The sequence below is a fragment of the Leucoraja erinacea genome, chromosome 10 (assembly GCF_028641065.1).
Source record: "Leucoraja erinacea ecotype New England chromosome 10, Leri_hhj_1, whole genome shotgun sequence".
In the NCBI taxonomy this organism is placed as follows: domain Eukaryota; kingdom Metazoa; phylum Chordata; class Chondrichthyes; order Rajiformes; family Rajidae; genus Leucoraja; species Leucoraja erinaceus.
In genome coordinates this window covers 28,932,511-28,950,413 of record NC_073386.1, presented here as the reverse complement: position 1 = coordinate 28,950,413, position 17,903 = coordinate 28,932,511, and the positions used below count along the sequence as shown (strand labels likewise).

General features: G+C 43.4%; 1 protein-coding gene across 6 annotated transcripts in view; it reads left to right on the top strand.

Annotated features, from left to right (window-relative positions):
• patj (PATJ crumbs cell polarity complex component) overlaps nucleotides 1–11,736 on the top strand; it is a 215,784-nt gene extending 204,048 nt beyond the window's left edge. For all 6 annotated transcript variants that reach the window (XM_055641833.1, XM_055641832.1, XM_055641829.1 and 3 more), the window contains 3 exons: nucleotides 377–480; nucleotides 6,190–6,313; nucleotides 10,971–11,736. In XM_055641833.1, the coding sequence (XP_055497808.1) occupies nucleotides 377–480; nucleotides 6,190–6,313; nucleotides 10,971–11,117 (375 nt within the window). In that variant the 3' untranslated portion in view covers nucleotides 11,118–11,736. The remainder of the gene's footprint in view (nucleotides 1–376; nucleotides 481–6,189; nucleotides 6,314–10,970) is intronic.
• The last annotated feature ends 6,167 nt before the right edge of the window (nucleotides 11,737–17,903 follow it).

Here is a 17,903-nt window from a genome sequence, read left to right as displayed (position 1 = left end):
AAAGCTGATTAAATTGATATTTACTCTATCCCTTGCGATCTATGTGTGAAATGGTTGTCACGTTTTCTTACGTGACTCAATATTATTTCAAATCAGTAATTCTTGTTTCTCCATTGTATGTGTGATGTAATGAGAAGCTCATGAACTCAAGACTTTTGAATTGCTGTCTCAACATTAAGTAACCTTTTATATCCAGTCATGATTTTCTTTCTCAAAGTCAAATGTAACAACTATTTAAGTTACATTGCCAAGGATGATTCAATTTAAGGCATAGAATTTAATCTGTAGCTCTGAATGTTCCTGTCAACCCATCCTCCAATTGTTAACCTTATTCTATTTTTAATTAATTACATCCTTTATGTTGGGTTATCTTCAGGTTGTAGCTGACACAAATATTACTGCTATTGCAAGCCAGCTTGAAAATATGACAACTAACTCCAACTTGAGTACACCATCTGACGTTCGAGTGGAAGACACAGAGTAAGTTTATGACAAATTGTTTTGAGCCCTGCAAGCATGTGCTGTGTTGTGCTGTGCTGTGAGATGGATATTTGTATTCTCCAAATTTCTGCCTTCAACCATATCCTACCAAATATATTATTTTATTGAAGAATCTACACACTACTGTCACATACATATTTGGCATAACGAAGGACATAAAATATTCAGAAACTAATCCACCAAATATAATAAAGTATACAATGTTCATAATTTGTTTATAGAAGTATCCTAGCTGAGTCCACCAGCAGTGCAGTATTGTTGAAGAACAGAATTGTTTAAGTTACAAAGTGAGGCACCATTAGCTGAAACAGCAGAATAGATGAACAAGATAAAACACCTTGGACCAAATCTTTTGTATTACTAATTTCACCTGGTCTCAGATTATTGGTAAAGAAAAATAAAGGAAAACATTGCATTTATTTGATCACTTTTTGTAGTCACCCCAAGTTATATGTATTACTGTTATCTTTTGGTAAACTCATTGTAATGTTTTTGTGTTATCAGATATCACTGATTCAATCCAATCTGGGATTAATAGTTTATCTAACCATGAAACTATATTTAGCCCTACCCCCAAAAATGAACATTTACATTTATATAGTATCTTTCACAAGACCAAGATATCTCACATACTTTCTAGCTAACAAGGTACTTTTCTAGTCTATTCATTATTTTGCAGCAGATTTGTACAAAGCAAGGGCCCACAAATTACAATCTGATCATGACCAGGCGATCCCTTTTTCAAGACTTCTGGAGGAATTAACATGTAGCAGGAAGTAGTCAATAACTCTCTGACTGTTTTTCTTCTTCTTCTTCTTGCGTATGGCGTGCACAGCCTAAAGGTGTAGAACAACTTGTTCTATTTGATCTTACTTGATTGTGCACGCCAGGTTGATTGCATTCGTCGAAACAGGGCGGATCATGTGAAGGTTGCAATCTCCCACTCCTCTGACTGTTCTTTGAAGAGCTTGGAAGTGCCTTGGAGGTTTCTTCTTCTCGGAGAGAACAGCTTTAATGTCTTACCTGAAAGTCTACACATGGTTGGCAGAAAATACTTTAAACTGCATTATATCCTCCGTCAGTAAGTAGTGCATCTATATAAATCAGATTTTTGTTTAAGTATTTACGTCTTTAAATATTAACCTGCAAACATGTAAATTGCAAAAATATTTTTTTCCCCTGCATAATGTCCTCTATTTCAATTTCAGACTGTAATAAATTGAGAATTCTGACAATTGCCTTCTATTTCACATAAAACATAGGCACACAACAAATATTCAATGATCGAGTTTTGAAGTAAGCCAATTGAGAGGCCAATTTCCCTGAAATAATCAAAAGGCAGTGTAAATATAGAAGAGAGTCATGGGCCTGAACATATAACACCAGCCTAAGTTTTCACAGATAAATGGACAGTGTTTCGGACCAGAACTGTCTATTGTGCTCAGGGCCCTGATTAGCCAAGCCAGCAGACATTAAAGAGACACGTGAGGGCAGTTACAGAACAGTAATTATCTTTGTTTAATTCAACATGACCAATTCCCTATTGTTCTCAACAGTTCTCTTACCCTTTGTCTGCATATGAAATACAGAATAGGGAAAATATGTTGCAAGATAAACAGTATGTGAAGGAAGCAGACCAGTAAGAAAGTATGGTGATATATACAGTGCCCTCCCGTAATTTTAGTTTAGTTTAGAGATACAGCGCGGAAACAGGCCCTTCGGCCCACCAGGACTGAGACAACCACCGATCTCTGCACATTAACACTATCCTTCTCCCACGAGGGACAATTTTTACATTTACCAATCCAATTAACCTACATACCTGAACGTCTTTGGACTGTGGGAGGAAACCGAAGATCTCGGCGAAAACGCATGGAGGTCACAGGGAGAATGTACAAACTCCGTACAGACAGCACCCGTAGTCGGGATTGAACCCGGGTCTCCGGTGCTGCATTTGCTGTAAGGCAGCAACTCTACTGCTGCGCCACCGCGATCGCCTTGGACAAAGACCCATCATTTATTTATTTGCCCCTGTACTCCACAATTTGAGATTTGTAGGAAAAATCACATGTGGTTAAAGTGCACATTGTCAGATTTTAATAAAGGTCATTTTTCTTTCACCATGTAGAAATTACAGTAGTGTTTATACATAGTCCCCCATGTCAGGGCACCATAATGTTTGGGATACAGCAATGTCATGTAAATGAAAGTAGTCATGTTTAGTATTTTGTTGCATATCCTTTGCATGCAATGACTGCTTGAACTCTGCGATTCATGGACATCACCAGTTGCTGGGTGTCTTCCCTGGTGATGCTCTGTCAGGCCTGTATTGCAGCCATCTTAGTTTATGCTTGTTTTGGGGGCTAGTCCCCTTCAGTTTTCTCTTCAGCATATAAAAGGCATGCTCAATTGGGTTCAGATCGGGTGATTGACTTGGCCACTGACAAATTGACAATTTTTTAGCTTTGAAAAACTCCTTTGTTGCTTTAGCAGTATGTTTGGGATAATTGTTTCACAGATGAGGTGGTATGCTTTGGATCTTGGGCAGTTTCTTCTCTCCTCCATACTTTGCACTTCCCAACACTCTGATATGTTAATCTTCATCTCATCTTTTTCCAGAACTGTAGTTGCTCTTTTAAGCACTTCTTGGCAAACTGTAACCTGGCCATCCTATTTTTGCAGCTAACCAGTGGTTTGCATCTTGCAGTGTAGCCTCTGTATTTCTGTTCATGAAGTCTTCTGCGGACAGTGGTCATTGACAAATCCACACCTGACTCCTGAAGAGTGTTTCTGATCCGTCGGACAGGTGTTTGGGGATTCTTCTTTATTATGGAGAGAATTCTTCTGTCATCAGCTGTGGAGGTCTTCTTTGGCCTGCCAATCCCTTTGCGATTAGTGAGCTCACCAATGCTCTCTTTCTTCGTGACGATGTTCCAAACAGTTGATTTTGGTAAGCGTAAGTTTTGGCTGATGTCTCTAACAGTTTTATTCTTGTTTCTCACTCATAATGGCTTCTTTGACTTTCATTGTCACAACTGTGGTCCTCATGTTGATAATCAGCAATAAGACTAGGTGCTGAGAGCTCTCTTATACCTGCATTAAGGAGGAAAATAAACACACCTGTAATTTCCACATGGTGAAACCAAAATGTATAAAAATGGGCTTTAATAAAATCTGACAATGTGCACTATAACCACATGTGATTTTTTTTCTATTTTCCCAAATTGTGGAGTACAGAGGCAAATAAATAAATGATGGGTCTGTCCCAAACATTATGGAGGGCACTTTAAGGACCAAGGATATGTCACATGAAATATTGCAGAAGACAAAGCACAATTGCAGCTTTGAACGTTTTGTTGATGTGACCTTTTGAGGTAGAAATAAACTTTGTGAATCGAAAAGTCAAACAATTCTAAAAGATACTTAAAAAAATCTTTAAATATTAATGTGCAAACCAGACACCAGGCAAACACCCCCATAAAATATTGTAGGATCAAGAATATTCACTTACTCAATCTTTAGGGTACTACACAATATTCTAACATCTCGCTCTGCACAAGCATCTTTACCAATTTCCCATAAGCATTCCCTTGGACATCTCCAAGTTTCAAAGTAAAAACCTGATTTATATAAATACTCTGTTTACTATTGATGGAGGATATTGTGGCGGCTCCTAAGGGTCGTCCCATTATACTGTCGAACCCCTCGGCACAGGAGTGGTGCAGTCCGGAGGCGGTCCTTAGCCGGAGGGTATAAAAGGCAGGGTTTGGGTGCCATCTTCCCCTGGTTTCGTCTTCCCCTGAACCGGGAGGAAATAAAGTAAAGTGCTTCTCAAACTGCGGACTACTTGCCTCATTCTGAGACCCACGCACTACATTGGTGACCCCCGACGCTCCATTGGCATCATGATGGAGACAGAACAAAGCCCTACCTCCTCACACGCCAGCCCGACCCTGTCTCTGGACGCGGTCTCCGTAAAACTGCCCAGCTTCTGGACCACACGGCCGCTCATCTGGTTCCAGCAGGCGGAGGCCCAGTTCAACCTGCGGGGCATCACGGTCGATGCCACCCGCTTCTATTACCTGGTGGGAGCCCTCGACCAGGATGCGGTGGAAGAAGTATCGGACTTCCTCGCAGCCCCCCCGGACAATGACAAATACCTCGGCCTGAAACAGCTCCTGCTCCAAATTTATGGACTAAGTAGGATGGAGCGGGCAGGTAGGATCCTGCATATGGGGGGCCTGGGCGACCGGCGGCCATCTACCCTCCTAAAGGAAATGGTGGCGTTATTAGACGGCCACACGCCGTGCCTGTTGTTTGAGTACACTTACCTGCATCTGCTGCCGGCCTACATTCGATTGCAACTCACCGACGCCTCGTTTGCTGATCTTCGGGCCCTCGGGAGGCGCGCCGACGCCATGTGGATGGCGCGCCCTGATGACGTCAGCGCGCTGGGCGTCAGCAGAGACGAGGTCGCGCTGAGGTCGACGCGCCGGGATGACGTCAACGCGCTGGCCGTCGGCAGGCACACCGATGACGTCAACGCGCTGGCCGTCGGCAGGCACACCGATGACGTCAGCCCAGCAGCTCCCGATTTCCTCTGGTGGGGCGGGGGAGCTGTGGAAGGAGTGACAGCTCCAGCCCGACGGCCCGTTCGATTACCCCCAGCGGCAGTGAGGGGTACTGCACCTGCAATCCAGCGCCAGCAAGCTGCAGGCACCACCAGCAGGGGCAGGCAAGCTCAAAATAGCACGAACACAAGGAGCTGGTGCTATTTCCATCAGCGCTGGGGTGCTGCAGCACGACAATGCCGCCAGCCATGCACGTTCCCAGGAAACGCCCTCCTCCGCCCTTCAACGCCTTTGCGAGCGAGTTGGCAGGCTCGCACCCGTCCCGACATCCCGCCATGGGACATTTCGACCACACGTGCCAATGGCCCTCACGGTCTGCCCATACGTCTTCCTGCGCCGTGATGCCCACCGGACGCCACTTCAGAGGCCGTACGAGGGCCCGTTCCGGGTGCTGGAACACGGGCAGTCGACTTTTGTCCTGGACATGGGGGGCCGGCCGGAGGCCGTGTCGATTGACCGTTTGAAGCCGGCGCACCTGGACATTGACCAGCCGGTGCTGGTTGCTCAACCTCGGCCCCGAGGGCGTCCCCCCTCACGACTCCCTCCACCTGTCACTCCACCTGTCCTCCCGCCAGTCCCTCGACCTGTCCCTCCACCTACGCCCCCGCAAGCCCCGGGATCTGCTGACTTCCGCACGCGGGCCGGCCGGGTCGTGCGCCCCGCCGGTGCGTTTTGTGCCTCTGGTTCTGGGGGGGGGTCCTGTGGCAGCTCCTAAGGGTCGTCCCATTATACTGTCGAACCCCTCGGCACAGGAGTGGTGCAGTCCGGAGGCGGTCCTTAGCCGGAGGGTATAAAAGGCAGGGTTTGGGTGCCATCTTCCCCTGGTTTCGTCTTCCCCTGAACCGGGAGGAAATAAAGTATAGTGCTTCTCAAACTGCGGACTACTTGCCTCATTCTGAGACCCACGCACTACAATATACTGTATTAATCTTTTAAGGTATTTTCTGTTCTAAAGTTGTTCAAACATGAGTAATATCTCAATCTGATACATAGTACTCTAATAATTTAAAAAAGTGACATGGAGAAATACTGAATAACTTGTAATTTTACAATTCAGACCACCACAGTGCACAATGATAACTTTAGAGAAAGGACCAGATGGACTGGGATTCAGTATTGTTGGAGGACATGGAAGCCCCCATGGAGATCTGCCAATCTACGTTAAAACAGTGTTTGCCAAGGTAATTCTGTAGTTAATATTTAATTTCTTGATAATATTTAAACATTCCAAAAGAGAACAGGTAGCAACAATTCTTACTGTTCTAAAATGCTCAAATGGTTTATCTTCAAATTTCATTTCTCCAAAGCAAACTTTGTAGGTGTAGAACAAGTGGGCTGCATGTAAAGGAATTTCATTGTGCACGTGTGACAATAAAGCACCATTGAACCATAAGCCACTTAAAACAAGGAACTTGATGAGATTATGCAAACATTCCCATGGAACTGTTATAACTATCAAAATATGTCTTTGGCCTTGACAATTACATTTGGTTTCTTCCCAGTTCAAATAGAAGTTTTTCTTTTAATAACTGGTGATTTCAACTGTCGAGGTAGATTTTTACTGTCTGGTAATTTAACTTAAAATTGAGCTTAATTTGGAAATGTAAGCAATTTGTTTGAGGAGCCAATAATAAAACCTAATGCTATTAATTTGATCGGAGTTTTTGAATTGAATTGAATACTTTGTCACATGTGGCAAGTCACAGTGAAATTATTTGCTCTCATATCCGAGGTATGCAAATAGTCGCCCATAAAGGGTGCTTACAAAATTACAAATTCCCCCCCGCATGCTAGGTACCCATTTGTTCTTCTTCCCCCACTCCCTCTTGGCGCTTCTTCCCCCCCCCCCCCCCCCACGTCAGGTTGTCCATTGTTCTTCCCCCTCCCTCACGGTGCTCCCCCAACGCCAGGTCCTCCTTTGTCCCTTCCCTCAGCCGCAGCGTTCTCTCTCCCACGTGTCTGTCCTTGTCCGTTTGTCGTAGGATGTGAAATTTAACGAGACTGGGCCTATCTCCCTACTGGGATGTCTAGAACCAGGAGTTGTAGCCTCAAAATAAGGAGTTCGGTAGAGGGATGAGAAGAAATGTCTTCCCTTTGATATTACTGAATCTTTGAAATTCTCTACACATTTGAGCTGCAGAGACTCAATCAGTGAGTATATTCAGTACGTAGGTTGCTAGATTTTTAGATGGGTCTAGATAAACTGGGAAAGTAGGCCAAAGATTGGCAGATGGAATTTAACACGGAAAAAGTGTGAACTGTTACATTTTGGTAAACTAAACCAGAGCAGGACCTGCACAGTAAATGGCAGGATCATGAAGAGTGTTGTAGAACAACAATTGGGCGGCACAGTGGCGCAGCAGTGGAGTTGCTGCCTTACAGCTTCAGAGACCCAGGTTCGATCCTGACAACAGGTGCTGTCTGTCCAGAGTTTGTACATTCACCCTGTGACTGCACAGGTTTCCTACGGGTGTTCCAGTTTCCTCCGACACTCCTAAGATGTACAGGTTTGTAGATTAATTGGCTTCAGTAAAATTGTAAATTGTCCCTAGTGTGTAGGATAGTACCAGTGTACGGGATGATCGTGGTTGGCACGGATTCAGTGGACCTAAGGGCCTGTTTCCACGATGTATCTCAAACGTATATTGTGTAAAGTCTTAAACAGAGGGACCTGGCGGTACAAAGCATTGGTGAGGCCACACTTGTGTGCAGTTCTGATCGCCTAGCTATAGAAGGTTGGAAAGGATGTAGAAATGATTCACAAGGATGATAAAAAGGCTGGATGACGAGATTACGAGAGACTGAAGCTTATTTCTCTGGAACATTAGGAGGTTGAGAGGTGACTTTATAGAGTGGCATAAATAAGGGGAATAGTTACAAAATCGAGAAACAGGGTACACTTACAATCTGTAAACAAAAGGAATGCTGGACTGTAAGGTACAGAACACAGCAGATGGTAGAAATTCAAAATTGAGGAGAATGCTGGAATTCCCAATCGCCAGGTGCCATCTGTAGAATGAGAAAAGCTATGCCACGTCAGAACTTGGCACGGATTGGAAAGGAAAAAAATCTACAATTGCTGAAAATCTGAAACAAAATCAGAAAAGGCAGGAATCATAGCAGAGAGAGAGAGTCCCATTGCTGACCCATCTCACTGCAACTCTGACCTCTGGTTTTGAACTGCAGAGTACCAGATGTAAGTACGTGGGGAGGCTCAGCAGGTCGGGTGGCATATGTTAATTTAACTCAGGGACAGAGTATTTCTGGAGTGCAACTACAGTAATGTCATGGAGCTGCTAAACAAACAATCAAAAAAATTCTAACCGTCAAAACTATGAAAAGTTCTCATTTTACGAAATAACAAACATTGAGATGTATAATAAGACTAATAAGGACATTGAAATATCAATCTAAAAAAATAAAAATAAAGATATTTTAAAATAATTATTCTAATGACATTAGACAGCACAAAACTCTTGTGTTCTTTTATGCCAGAGAAGATGTTAGCCAGTAATTATAACATATGATATTGATAAAACCTCAGTTGTACCTCATTCAAAACTTGGGGCTTATCGGGAAGATTAGTCCAACCAGGGCCGGATTTAGATGAAGGGAGGCCCTAAGCTATTTCACTTGTGAGGGCCTCCCCCCTCCCAATCCCCCACCCCCACGACTAGTCAAGTCAAGTCAAGTTTATTCATCACATACGCATACGAGATGTGCAGTGAAATGAAAAGTGGCAATGCTTGCGGATTATGCAAAAAAAACTACAAAACAGAATGGAACAGATTTACATATTCACATATTACATATTTGTGGGAGGAAAAAAGAGAAAAAAACAGCAATTTAAAAAGACACAATACAACAGTAAATTGGTACAGTAAGTTAGTCCCAGGTGAGACAGGAGTTTACAATCCTAATGGCCTGTGGGAAGAAGCTCCTTTTCATCCTCTCCGTTTTCACAGCGTGGCAACGGAGGCGTTGCTTGACCGTCGCAGCTGGAACAGTCTGTTGCTGGGGTGGAAGGGGTCCCCCATGATCTTGTTGGCCCTGGATTTGCACCTTCTGATGTATAGTACCTGCCAGGGGGGCGAGTGAAATTCCCATAGTGTGTTCGGTTGAACGGACTACTCTCTGCAGAGCCTTCTTGTCCTGGGCAGAGCAGTTCCCAAATCAAATTGTGATGCTTTCCACAGCTGCTGAGTAGAAGCACTGGAGGATCCTCAGAGACACTCTGAATTTCCTCAATTGCCTGAGGTGATAAAGGCGCTGCCTTGCCTTACTCATCACTGCGGCAGTGTGTGTTGTCCATGTCAGATCCTCTGAGATGTGGACTGCCAGGTATTTAAAGCAGCTCACCCTATCCGAGGTATCCCCATTTATCTTCAATGATGTGTATGTCCTCGGATGTTGTGCCCTCCTAAAGTACACGATCAGCTCCTTAGTTTTTTTGACATTCAAGAGGAGGCTGTTGTCTTAACACCAGAGTGCCAGATCAGCCACCTCCTCCTTCTCATCATTATCAGAGATCAGGCCCACCACCACAGTGTCATCAGCAAACTTGATTATAGAGTTGGAGCTGAACCTAGCCACACAGTCATGTGTGTACAGGGAGTACAGTGGGGGGCTGAGGACACAACCCTGAAGGGATCCTGTGCTAAGGGTGAGGGACTTTGATGTAGTTCCTCCCATCTTCACTACCTGGGGCCTGGCGGTGAGAAAGTCCAGGACCCAGGCACACAAGGGGGTGTTGAGTCCCAATTCAAGCAGCTTCTCAGCAAGTCTGGTAGGGACTATCGTGTTGAGGGCTGAACTGAAGTCTATGAACAGCATCCTCACATGGTCCCCCTTCTGGCTGTCAAGGTGAGAGAGAGCAGTGTGCAGAACCTGGGAGACCGCATCGTCCGTGGATCTGTTTGGACGGTATGCGAATTGTAGCGGATCCATATTGCGAGGGGGGAAGGCACAGATGTGTTTCTTAACAAGCCTCTCCAAGCATTTCATGACTACCGAGGAGATGGTAGTCGTTTAGACAAGCTGGGGAGGCATTTTTTGGTACAGGTACAATCTTTTGAAGCAGGCAGGGACCACGAACTTGGCCAGGGAGAGGTTGAATATTGTAGTGAACACCGGAGCTAGCTGCGTAGCACAAGACTTAAGTACTCGCCCCAAGATGCCATCTGGGCCTCCAGCTTTCCTTGTGTTCACCCGTGTCAGGGCTTTCCTCACATCGTGCTCGGACAACGAGAATACGTGCACATCTCCAACGATGGACCTCCCTTCAGCTTCGTTAGCCAGCACGCTGGCGGTGTTGTCGTTAGCCGGCAAACCTGGGGTGATGTTACCCGACACGAAACGAGCGTAGAAGGAGCTCAGGTCATCAGCTAGGGAGGTGCCAGCACTTCCGGTTGATGGGGGGCTGCTCCGGTAGTTGGTTACAGTCTGTAGACCCTGCTACAGGCGTCTATTGTCCTGCTGCTCCATCTGTGACTCCATCAAGGAACATGACTACCCGCCAGTGACAGTGTGACACTTTTAGATCCTACTGTATGTTGTCATTAAACAGTTGGTTTTAAAATACATATTGGATTCATCGCGGAGCGGGCGATGCCTTACCTGGATCATCGTTTGAAGCTCTGGAGTGTTGGGCCTGCTGCTTCAACATCATGGAGCTGTGGTTTGCGGAGCTCCCAGCCTCGGGCCACGCTAATTTCAATATCGCTGTCCAACTTCCATCTGTGAAGACTAAGACCCCATCACCACCTCCACCCCAATAATTTATTCCAGACTCAAAGAACATCTATAAAATTGAATTGTGCACTGTTGTCTTTTTTGCAGGGAGCAGCGACAGATGACAACAGGTTAAAGCGAGGAGATCAAATTCTAGCAGTAAATGGGGAAAGTTTGGAAGGTGTCACACATGAACAGGCTGTCGATATTCTGAAACGGCAAAAAGGAACTGTAACGTTAACAGTGTTGTCGTGAACGTAACAATGTTAACATGATTAATATTGATTTACCTGTTTAAATTCTGCCAGGAAGTGATGTTGCATTGCCAAAAGCAGGAATGTAATTCAACTAAGATTGTGTGATCTTGGGCCTGATTTTTTTCTTTTATTGCATTGTAGTAATAGTCATTATTGCTCTGTTAAAGGGAGAGATAACTAAATTACTGTGCATCAATCACTGTGCTTTGGACTATTGAAAAACTGTCGATTGATCTTACCCAGCTGCAGCTTCTTGACAAATCTCACCAAGTGCTTTCATATTGTGTACCATATAGCTACAATGAATTGCAGAATCTGGAGTGCCTAAGTCTGATGTTGGATACATAGGGATATATTTTAGTCTTCAAAACTGAGGAAATAATCTATTTGTGCAGATCACTCACTCTTTGTAGAACCCATACAAATTGAGTTCATTGACTTTACTCTTTCCCCCCATGTGTTATGTCTGCCGAACAATTTATTTACCTTCACTTTTTATTTTCTGATCGAAACTTGTGTTTAGATTTTTAGATGATTTTGAATTGCTTGTAATGGTAATGAATTGCATATATTTATAACATGAATCTTCGACTCATAAAATAAAAAAATTGTGTTCCAGATGATCATTTGTCAGTTTTAACTCATTTACTAGTAATTTACAGCTTAATTAATCTTTTCAATGAGTATTTAGAAATTGGCAATATGAATCCATTGGCTCATTCACAAAACTGGCTTGGAACCAATCCATGATTATTTTCTTATTTATCTGTTGACTATGAACCTTGGATCTATGAAGCCATGAACCTATGAAGCTCTGACAAAGAGCAATCAAACCAAGACCTCAACGGTGGAACAGGCGGAGAATGTGGAGCGTCACAACGGCTGGGAAGGCGGATGAAGGCTGCAAGGGGTCTCCGGTCGTCTTGGACTCCATGCCACTGGATCTTGACCCAGATCTGTCAAGGACCGTGGGGTGGCTGAATGTGCACCAGTCTCCCCACGTTAAACTAAGTCGCACACAGGCATCCTCCATATAGGAAATAACACCCTGGAGACACCTATGGTCTGCCATGACCAATGAGGGGGCAAAGAAATGAAGTTACAAGGCAAACAAAGTTTAAGATTAACTTTTAATCCTCTCTTTTAAATCAATGTGGGAACTGGGGACTGTGGGGTCCAAATTGAAAAGATAGTATTTTCACCCTTTGCTTCTTATAAATGTGTTGCAGAACAATACAATATTGTTGAAATCAAGCAGGGTGAAATGGAGCTTGCTGGACGTTGAATCATAGCTGGTCATAAGAGAATAATCTTCCTTTTAAAAAGAGCCTAAGGATGCCACTCCAGTCTAGTAGATCTCCTGGGCTACCTGAGACGGAAGATATTATATTTGTAAGATGATAAAGCGATTCATAACACCCAAGGAGATTGTGTAAAATTACAAACTTGGGACAAGAAACAAAAGGTAAGTCAGATCAAATTGTTGAATGTGCATTGTCCCCAGGTATTTTCCCCTGCAAACCAAGGAGATGTAACACCTGTTCCTGTACCTCCTCCCTCGCTTCCATCCAGAGACCCCAGCAATCCTTCCAGGTGAGACAGAGCTTCAAGTGCACCTCCTCCAACCTCATCTACTGCATCTGGTGTTCATGATGTGGCGTCCTGTACCTCAGTCAGAGCAAGCGTAGACTAGGCGCACATTTCGCTGAACACTTGCACTCAGTCTGCCGAGGTTTCCTGGATTTCTCGGTTGCTGACCATTTAACCTTCTTCCCATTCCCATACTGACCTTTCTCTTTAAGGCCTTCTCAATTGCCAGAGTGAGGCCACATAAAAACTGAACAGCACCTCATATCTCGCTAGGGGAGCTTACAACCCAACGGTGCGAACATTGAATTCTCCAATACCTCCTATAAACCCCCCCAGCTTTTCTCCCCCCCTCCTAGACTCCCACCCATTTCATTGTTTCCCCCCTCATCTTCTGCTGCTACTCCTCCCTCTTGCTTCGCTATTTGCAACTTTTCAACCATTTCACATGTTTTATTCTCTGGCCGTAGTTTAAACCACTTTTCCACCAAAAAAAACCGTCCTCGTCTGCGTCCACCTGTTATCTGCCATGCTTTGTCCTGTTTCTCCCCTCTTCTACCTTTCTTCTCCCCTCCCCCCCCCCAAATCAGTCTGAAGAAGAGTCTCGGCCCGAAATGTCACCTATCCATGTTTGTTTCCATGTTCTCCAAAGATGCTGCCCGACATGCATGGTATCTGGGTATAACCGTGCATAGTTCCCTGAAGGTGGAATCTCATATAGATAGGGTGATAAAGAAAGCTTTTGGTATGCTAGCCTTTATAAATCAGAGCATTGAGTATAGAAGCTGGGATGTAATGTTAAAATTGTACAAGGCATTGGTGAGACCAAATCTGGAGTATGGTGTACAATTTTGGTCGCCCAATTATAGGAAGGATGTCAACAAAATAGAGAGAGTACAGAGGAGATTTACGAGAATGTTGCCTGGGTTTCAGCAACTAAGCTACAGAGAAAGGTTGAACAAGTTAGGTCTTTATTCTCTGGAGCGCAGAAGGTTAAGGGGGGACCTGTTAGAGGTCTTTAAAATGATGAGAGGGATAGACAGAGTTGATGTGGACAAGCTTTTCCCTTTGAGAATAGGGAAGATTCAAACAAGAGGACATGACTTCAGAATTAAGGGACAGAAGTTTAGGGGTAATATGAGGGGGAACCTCTTTACGCAGAGAGTGGTGGCGGTGTGGAATGAGCTCCCAGTGGAAGTGGTGGAGGCAGGTTCATTGGTATCATTTAAAAATAAATTGGATAGGCATATGGATGAGAAGGGAATGGAGGGTTATGGTATGAGTGCAGGCAGGTGGGACTAAGGGGAAAAAAAAAAATTGTTCGGCATGGACTTGTAGGGCCGAGATGGCCTGTTTCCGTGCTGTAATTGTTATATGGTTATATGGTTATATGCTGAGTTAATCCAGCATTTTGTGTCCTTTTTATGTCTACCAGCATCTGCAGTTCCTTGTTTCTACAAGACGTTAAATAAAGTGACTTCAACATGTTCTCTGCAATCACAATGATGCTTTAATCGAACTGTCATACCCGAGGAGAATATCCAATCACATGAAAGTATTCTGGCATACTTACCCTAATAGTAAGCATCTTTGTGCATAAATAAATGTATTTATTTCCCTTCGGGTCCTACTAAGTTACTCCAGCATTTTGTGTCTCTCTTCCATGGATATTCTACAACTGGTCAAGTGGGTATCATTATTATTATTATTATTATTATGAAACTTTATTTCGGACTCAAGGTCCAGACAAGGGACAACATTACAATAGCCAATAGGTGCAGGAGTAGGCCATTCGGCCCTTCGAGCCAGCACCGCCATTTAATGTGATCATGGCTGATCATCCCCAATCAGTACCTCGTTCCTGCCTTCTCCCCATATCCCCTGACCGCTATCTTTAAGAGCCCTATCTAGCTCTCTCTTGAAAGCATCCAGAGAACCTGCCTCCACCGCCCTCTGAGACAGAATTCCACAGACTCACCACTCTTTGTGAGAAAAAGTGTTTCCTCGTCTCCGTTCTAAATGGCTTAATCCTTAAACTGTGGCCCCTGGTTCTGGACTCCCCCAACATCGGGAACATGTTTCCTGCCTCTAGTGTGGCCTGCCTCTAGTGTTCAAGAAAGATGGAAAATGAAGGGAGCAACAAAGCCTAAGGGTGCAACCTCTTGCAAAGGAAAAACACTGACTCACTCTTGGTGCACAACGACAATTTGCATGGACTAAAACTGCTTGGAATGCAAAATAAAATACATATTGCTGGAAACACTTAGCAAGTCAGGAAAGTGAAATAAACAGCTTTCCAGATTTGAAACCTTTGTCAGAAGTGAGAAAGTTCTGATGAAGTATCTTGGACTAAAATGTTAAATGTTTCTTTTTCCACATATACTACTGACTTGCTGGGTGTTTCCAGTATTGTGGTGTTTTTTTTAATTTCAGATTTCCAGCATTTTCAACAGGCTTCACAATACAACCAAATCTTCAGTTTAGCCAGTGATCCTTTAAGTGCACTATGCTGGATAATTATTCCACAAGAACACCAGCTAATTTAATCACCTCCTCCCCTCCTCCATGTTCACCGTTTGCTCAGTATGTTAGATTGAACAGGTACCACCAATATTCCAGATGAGGTCATGCAACTCTTCCTGCATTTTATCAGTTTAAAAATTTGTAAAGGGTTGGGCCTTTATCAAATACTTTTCATCTGATTTCTGCATTAATATGTTGAGGAACCAGACCTAGCGAAGAGTGCAGAGTACCAGCTAAGGGGGTAAATAAAATATTGTTAACCAAAGTGATGTGGCATAACCTTGACAAAAGTGCCTTTAGACAAAGATTTCATAAAAGTTATAATTAAAGAAAACTTGCTAGGCATTATTTGTAAATGGCCAATGATTGAGTATCCCACCTTAAGTAGTTATGAGTAGAAGTGTTACTTATTCATAGTCTGCTAGCAAATAAGTTTAATGGTCTATGATCATCTTTTCTGTAAGTTCAGATCCGGTATTCTGAAGGTAAATACCATCACGTTGGTGAATAGCGTCCATGCCACTGATCTGTGAAAAAGGAGAAGTAATGGTATCAGATTAGCCCTAACAGATGGCATTCTGCAACCAGTAACCAAGTCTTTTCATGCTGGAAGAGACAGCACTTGGCAGGCCGGGTTTCCATGGCAGCAGTCTGAGAATCTATGGCAGAAGTCTTAAGGCCTCAGCAATAACTCTCCAGCTGCCAAATGCTCCAGAATAGGCCGTGGGCTGCAGCATCTATTTAAATGTATACAAACGATAAACAGAAGCCCTGCAGCAGAAGGTGTAAAGACAGAAGCAAAAGCAAAACAAAAAAACAGAATCCATTGGGAAGGAATCACTTTATGAAACAGCTGGGCCATTTTGCATGTTGTCAAGCAATGTGTTTTATTTAGACATGACGTGTCAAGTATTAATGTGGCCGTAATTATCTAAAATAGGAAAGAATGTATTATCAATACAAAAGCAAAATCCTGCGTATGCTGGAAATCTGAAAACAAGACATAAAATTGTGGAAATAAACAAGTCAGTGATAGGAGACACAGTTAACATTTCAGCATGATTACTTTTTTAAAAATCAGACAAGGTACACAATCATACAATGTTACGGATGTGAACACATGCTCCTACAAAATCCCTAAATTTAAATTCTTGACCCTGACCCCACATAAGCGGTACTGTGTATTCCAACATCATTACTGCAAAAGTAAAAAGTCAAATAAAATGGAAATTGGCCTTTCTGCAAGGTATTGTTAAACATCCAGGCTACACTTTGGCTTCAAATTTAATTTGGTCAAGGTTAATAATTTTATGATGGGCAACTTTGCGAGGTCTACTTTATATGAACCATGTTATTTACATGCAAATATTATTTAAAAATGGAAATTGTGTGGAATGAATCGGATCTGCCAAATTCCCTGTAAATGGAAATTATTAATTGACTGGCCAGGTCCCAATAGTGCTATACTGTTCCTCGTTTGTACTGCCATTTTAATCTGTTACTGGCAATTTTGTGGTAGGCAGCAAATTGGACAACAGGAAATAATTTGTCATTGCTTGACATTAATTGTAATGTGGGAAGTCACTTATCTTACTAACGTAAACTTTCCGTCCGGAAAATAGCTAGTAGTGATGAAACTTGATACTGGATAGACAGAAAATACTGGAAATAGTAGGTCAGGCAGTATTGATGCTGCCTGAACTGCTGACTATTTGTAGTATTTTCTGTTTTTATTTTGGATTTCTAGTATCTACAGCTTTTTGAATTTCACTGGATAAATCTTGTCTGCCTTGCAAGGCTGTGCCAATTATCAATCCTAGATTATATATGTAGTTATTCAATGTAATGAAAAAATACAATACTCTATATGTGCATTTGGTACATTAAGGCTGAAGCCCATAAGTAGCTGACAGTCAAATGGACCCAAAACCTCACTGGCTTATTGCTTGACCTGTGCTGCATCAACTCATCCCAGACAGAGTAACAGACGGTTCTTAACTTTCCTTCAGAACTTTTAAGCTTGTTCCTTGTGGAAGATGAGGTACGCATGTGCTTACACTTTAGTTTAGTTTAGAGATATAGCATTGGGAATAGGCCTTTGGCTACAAATGCAAGACAGTGTACCCAGACATCTTTCCCAGCTGAGAAACCAGCTGGGAGAAATCACTCCCCAAATACCACCCTTGACCACTGCCACGCCATGATCAGAGATGCCTATTGTTCCATACTTCAACCCCCCTTTGGTAAATTGGTCCACTTGACTGTGCTCTTTCTTCATGCAAAAAGGCCATGATTGAAAAGCACACCCCCGGCATTGAGGACTGCATAGAGCTGATCAGTGGAGGCAAAATAATTACTCTGGAACTGCTTGGAGTCAATAAGCTGGGCAATGTTTGGCAAAAGACCTGGAAGGAAGCAGAGGTTGATGGTGGATGGTGGCTTCTCGGACTGGAGTCCCGTGGCTAGTGGTGTGCCTCAGGATTTGGTATTGGGGCCCGTTACTGTTTGTCATCTATATCAATGATTTGGATGAGAACATACACAACAAGATTAGCAAGTTTGCAGACAGTGAAGATGGTTGTGAAAATTTGCAGCAGGATCTTGATCGATTGGCCAGGTGAGCTGAGGAACATTTGATGGAATTTAATACCGAGAAATGTGAGGTGTTGCAATT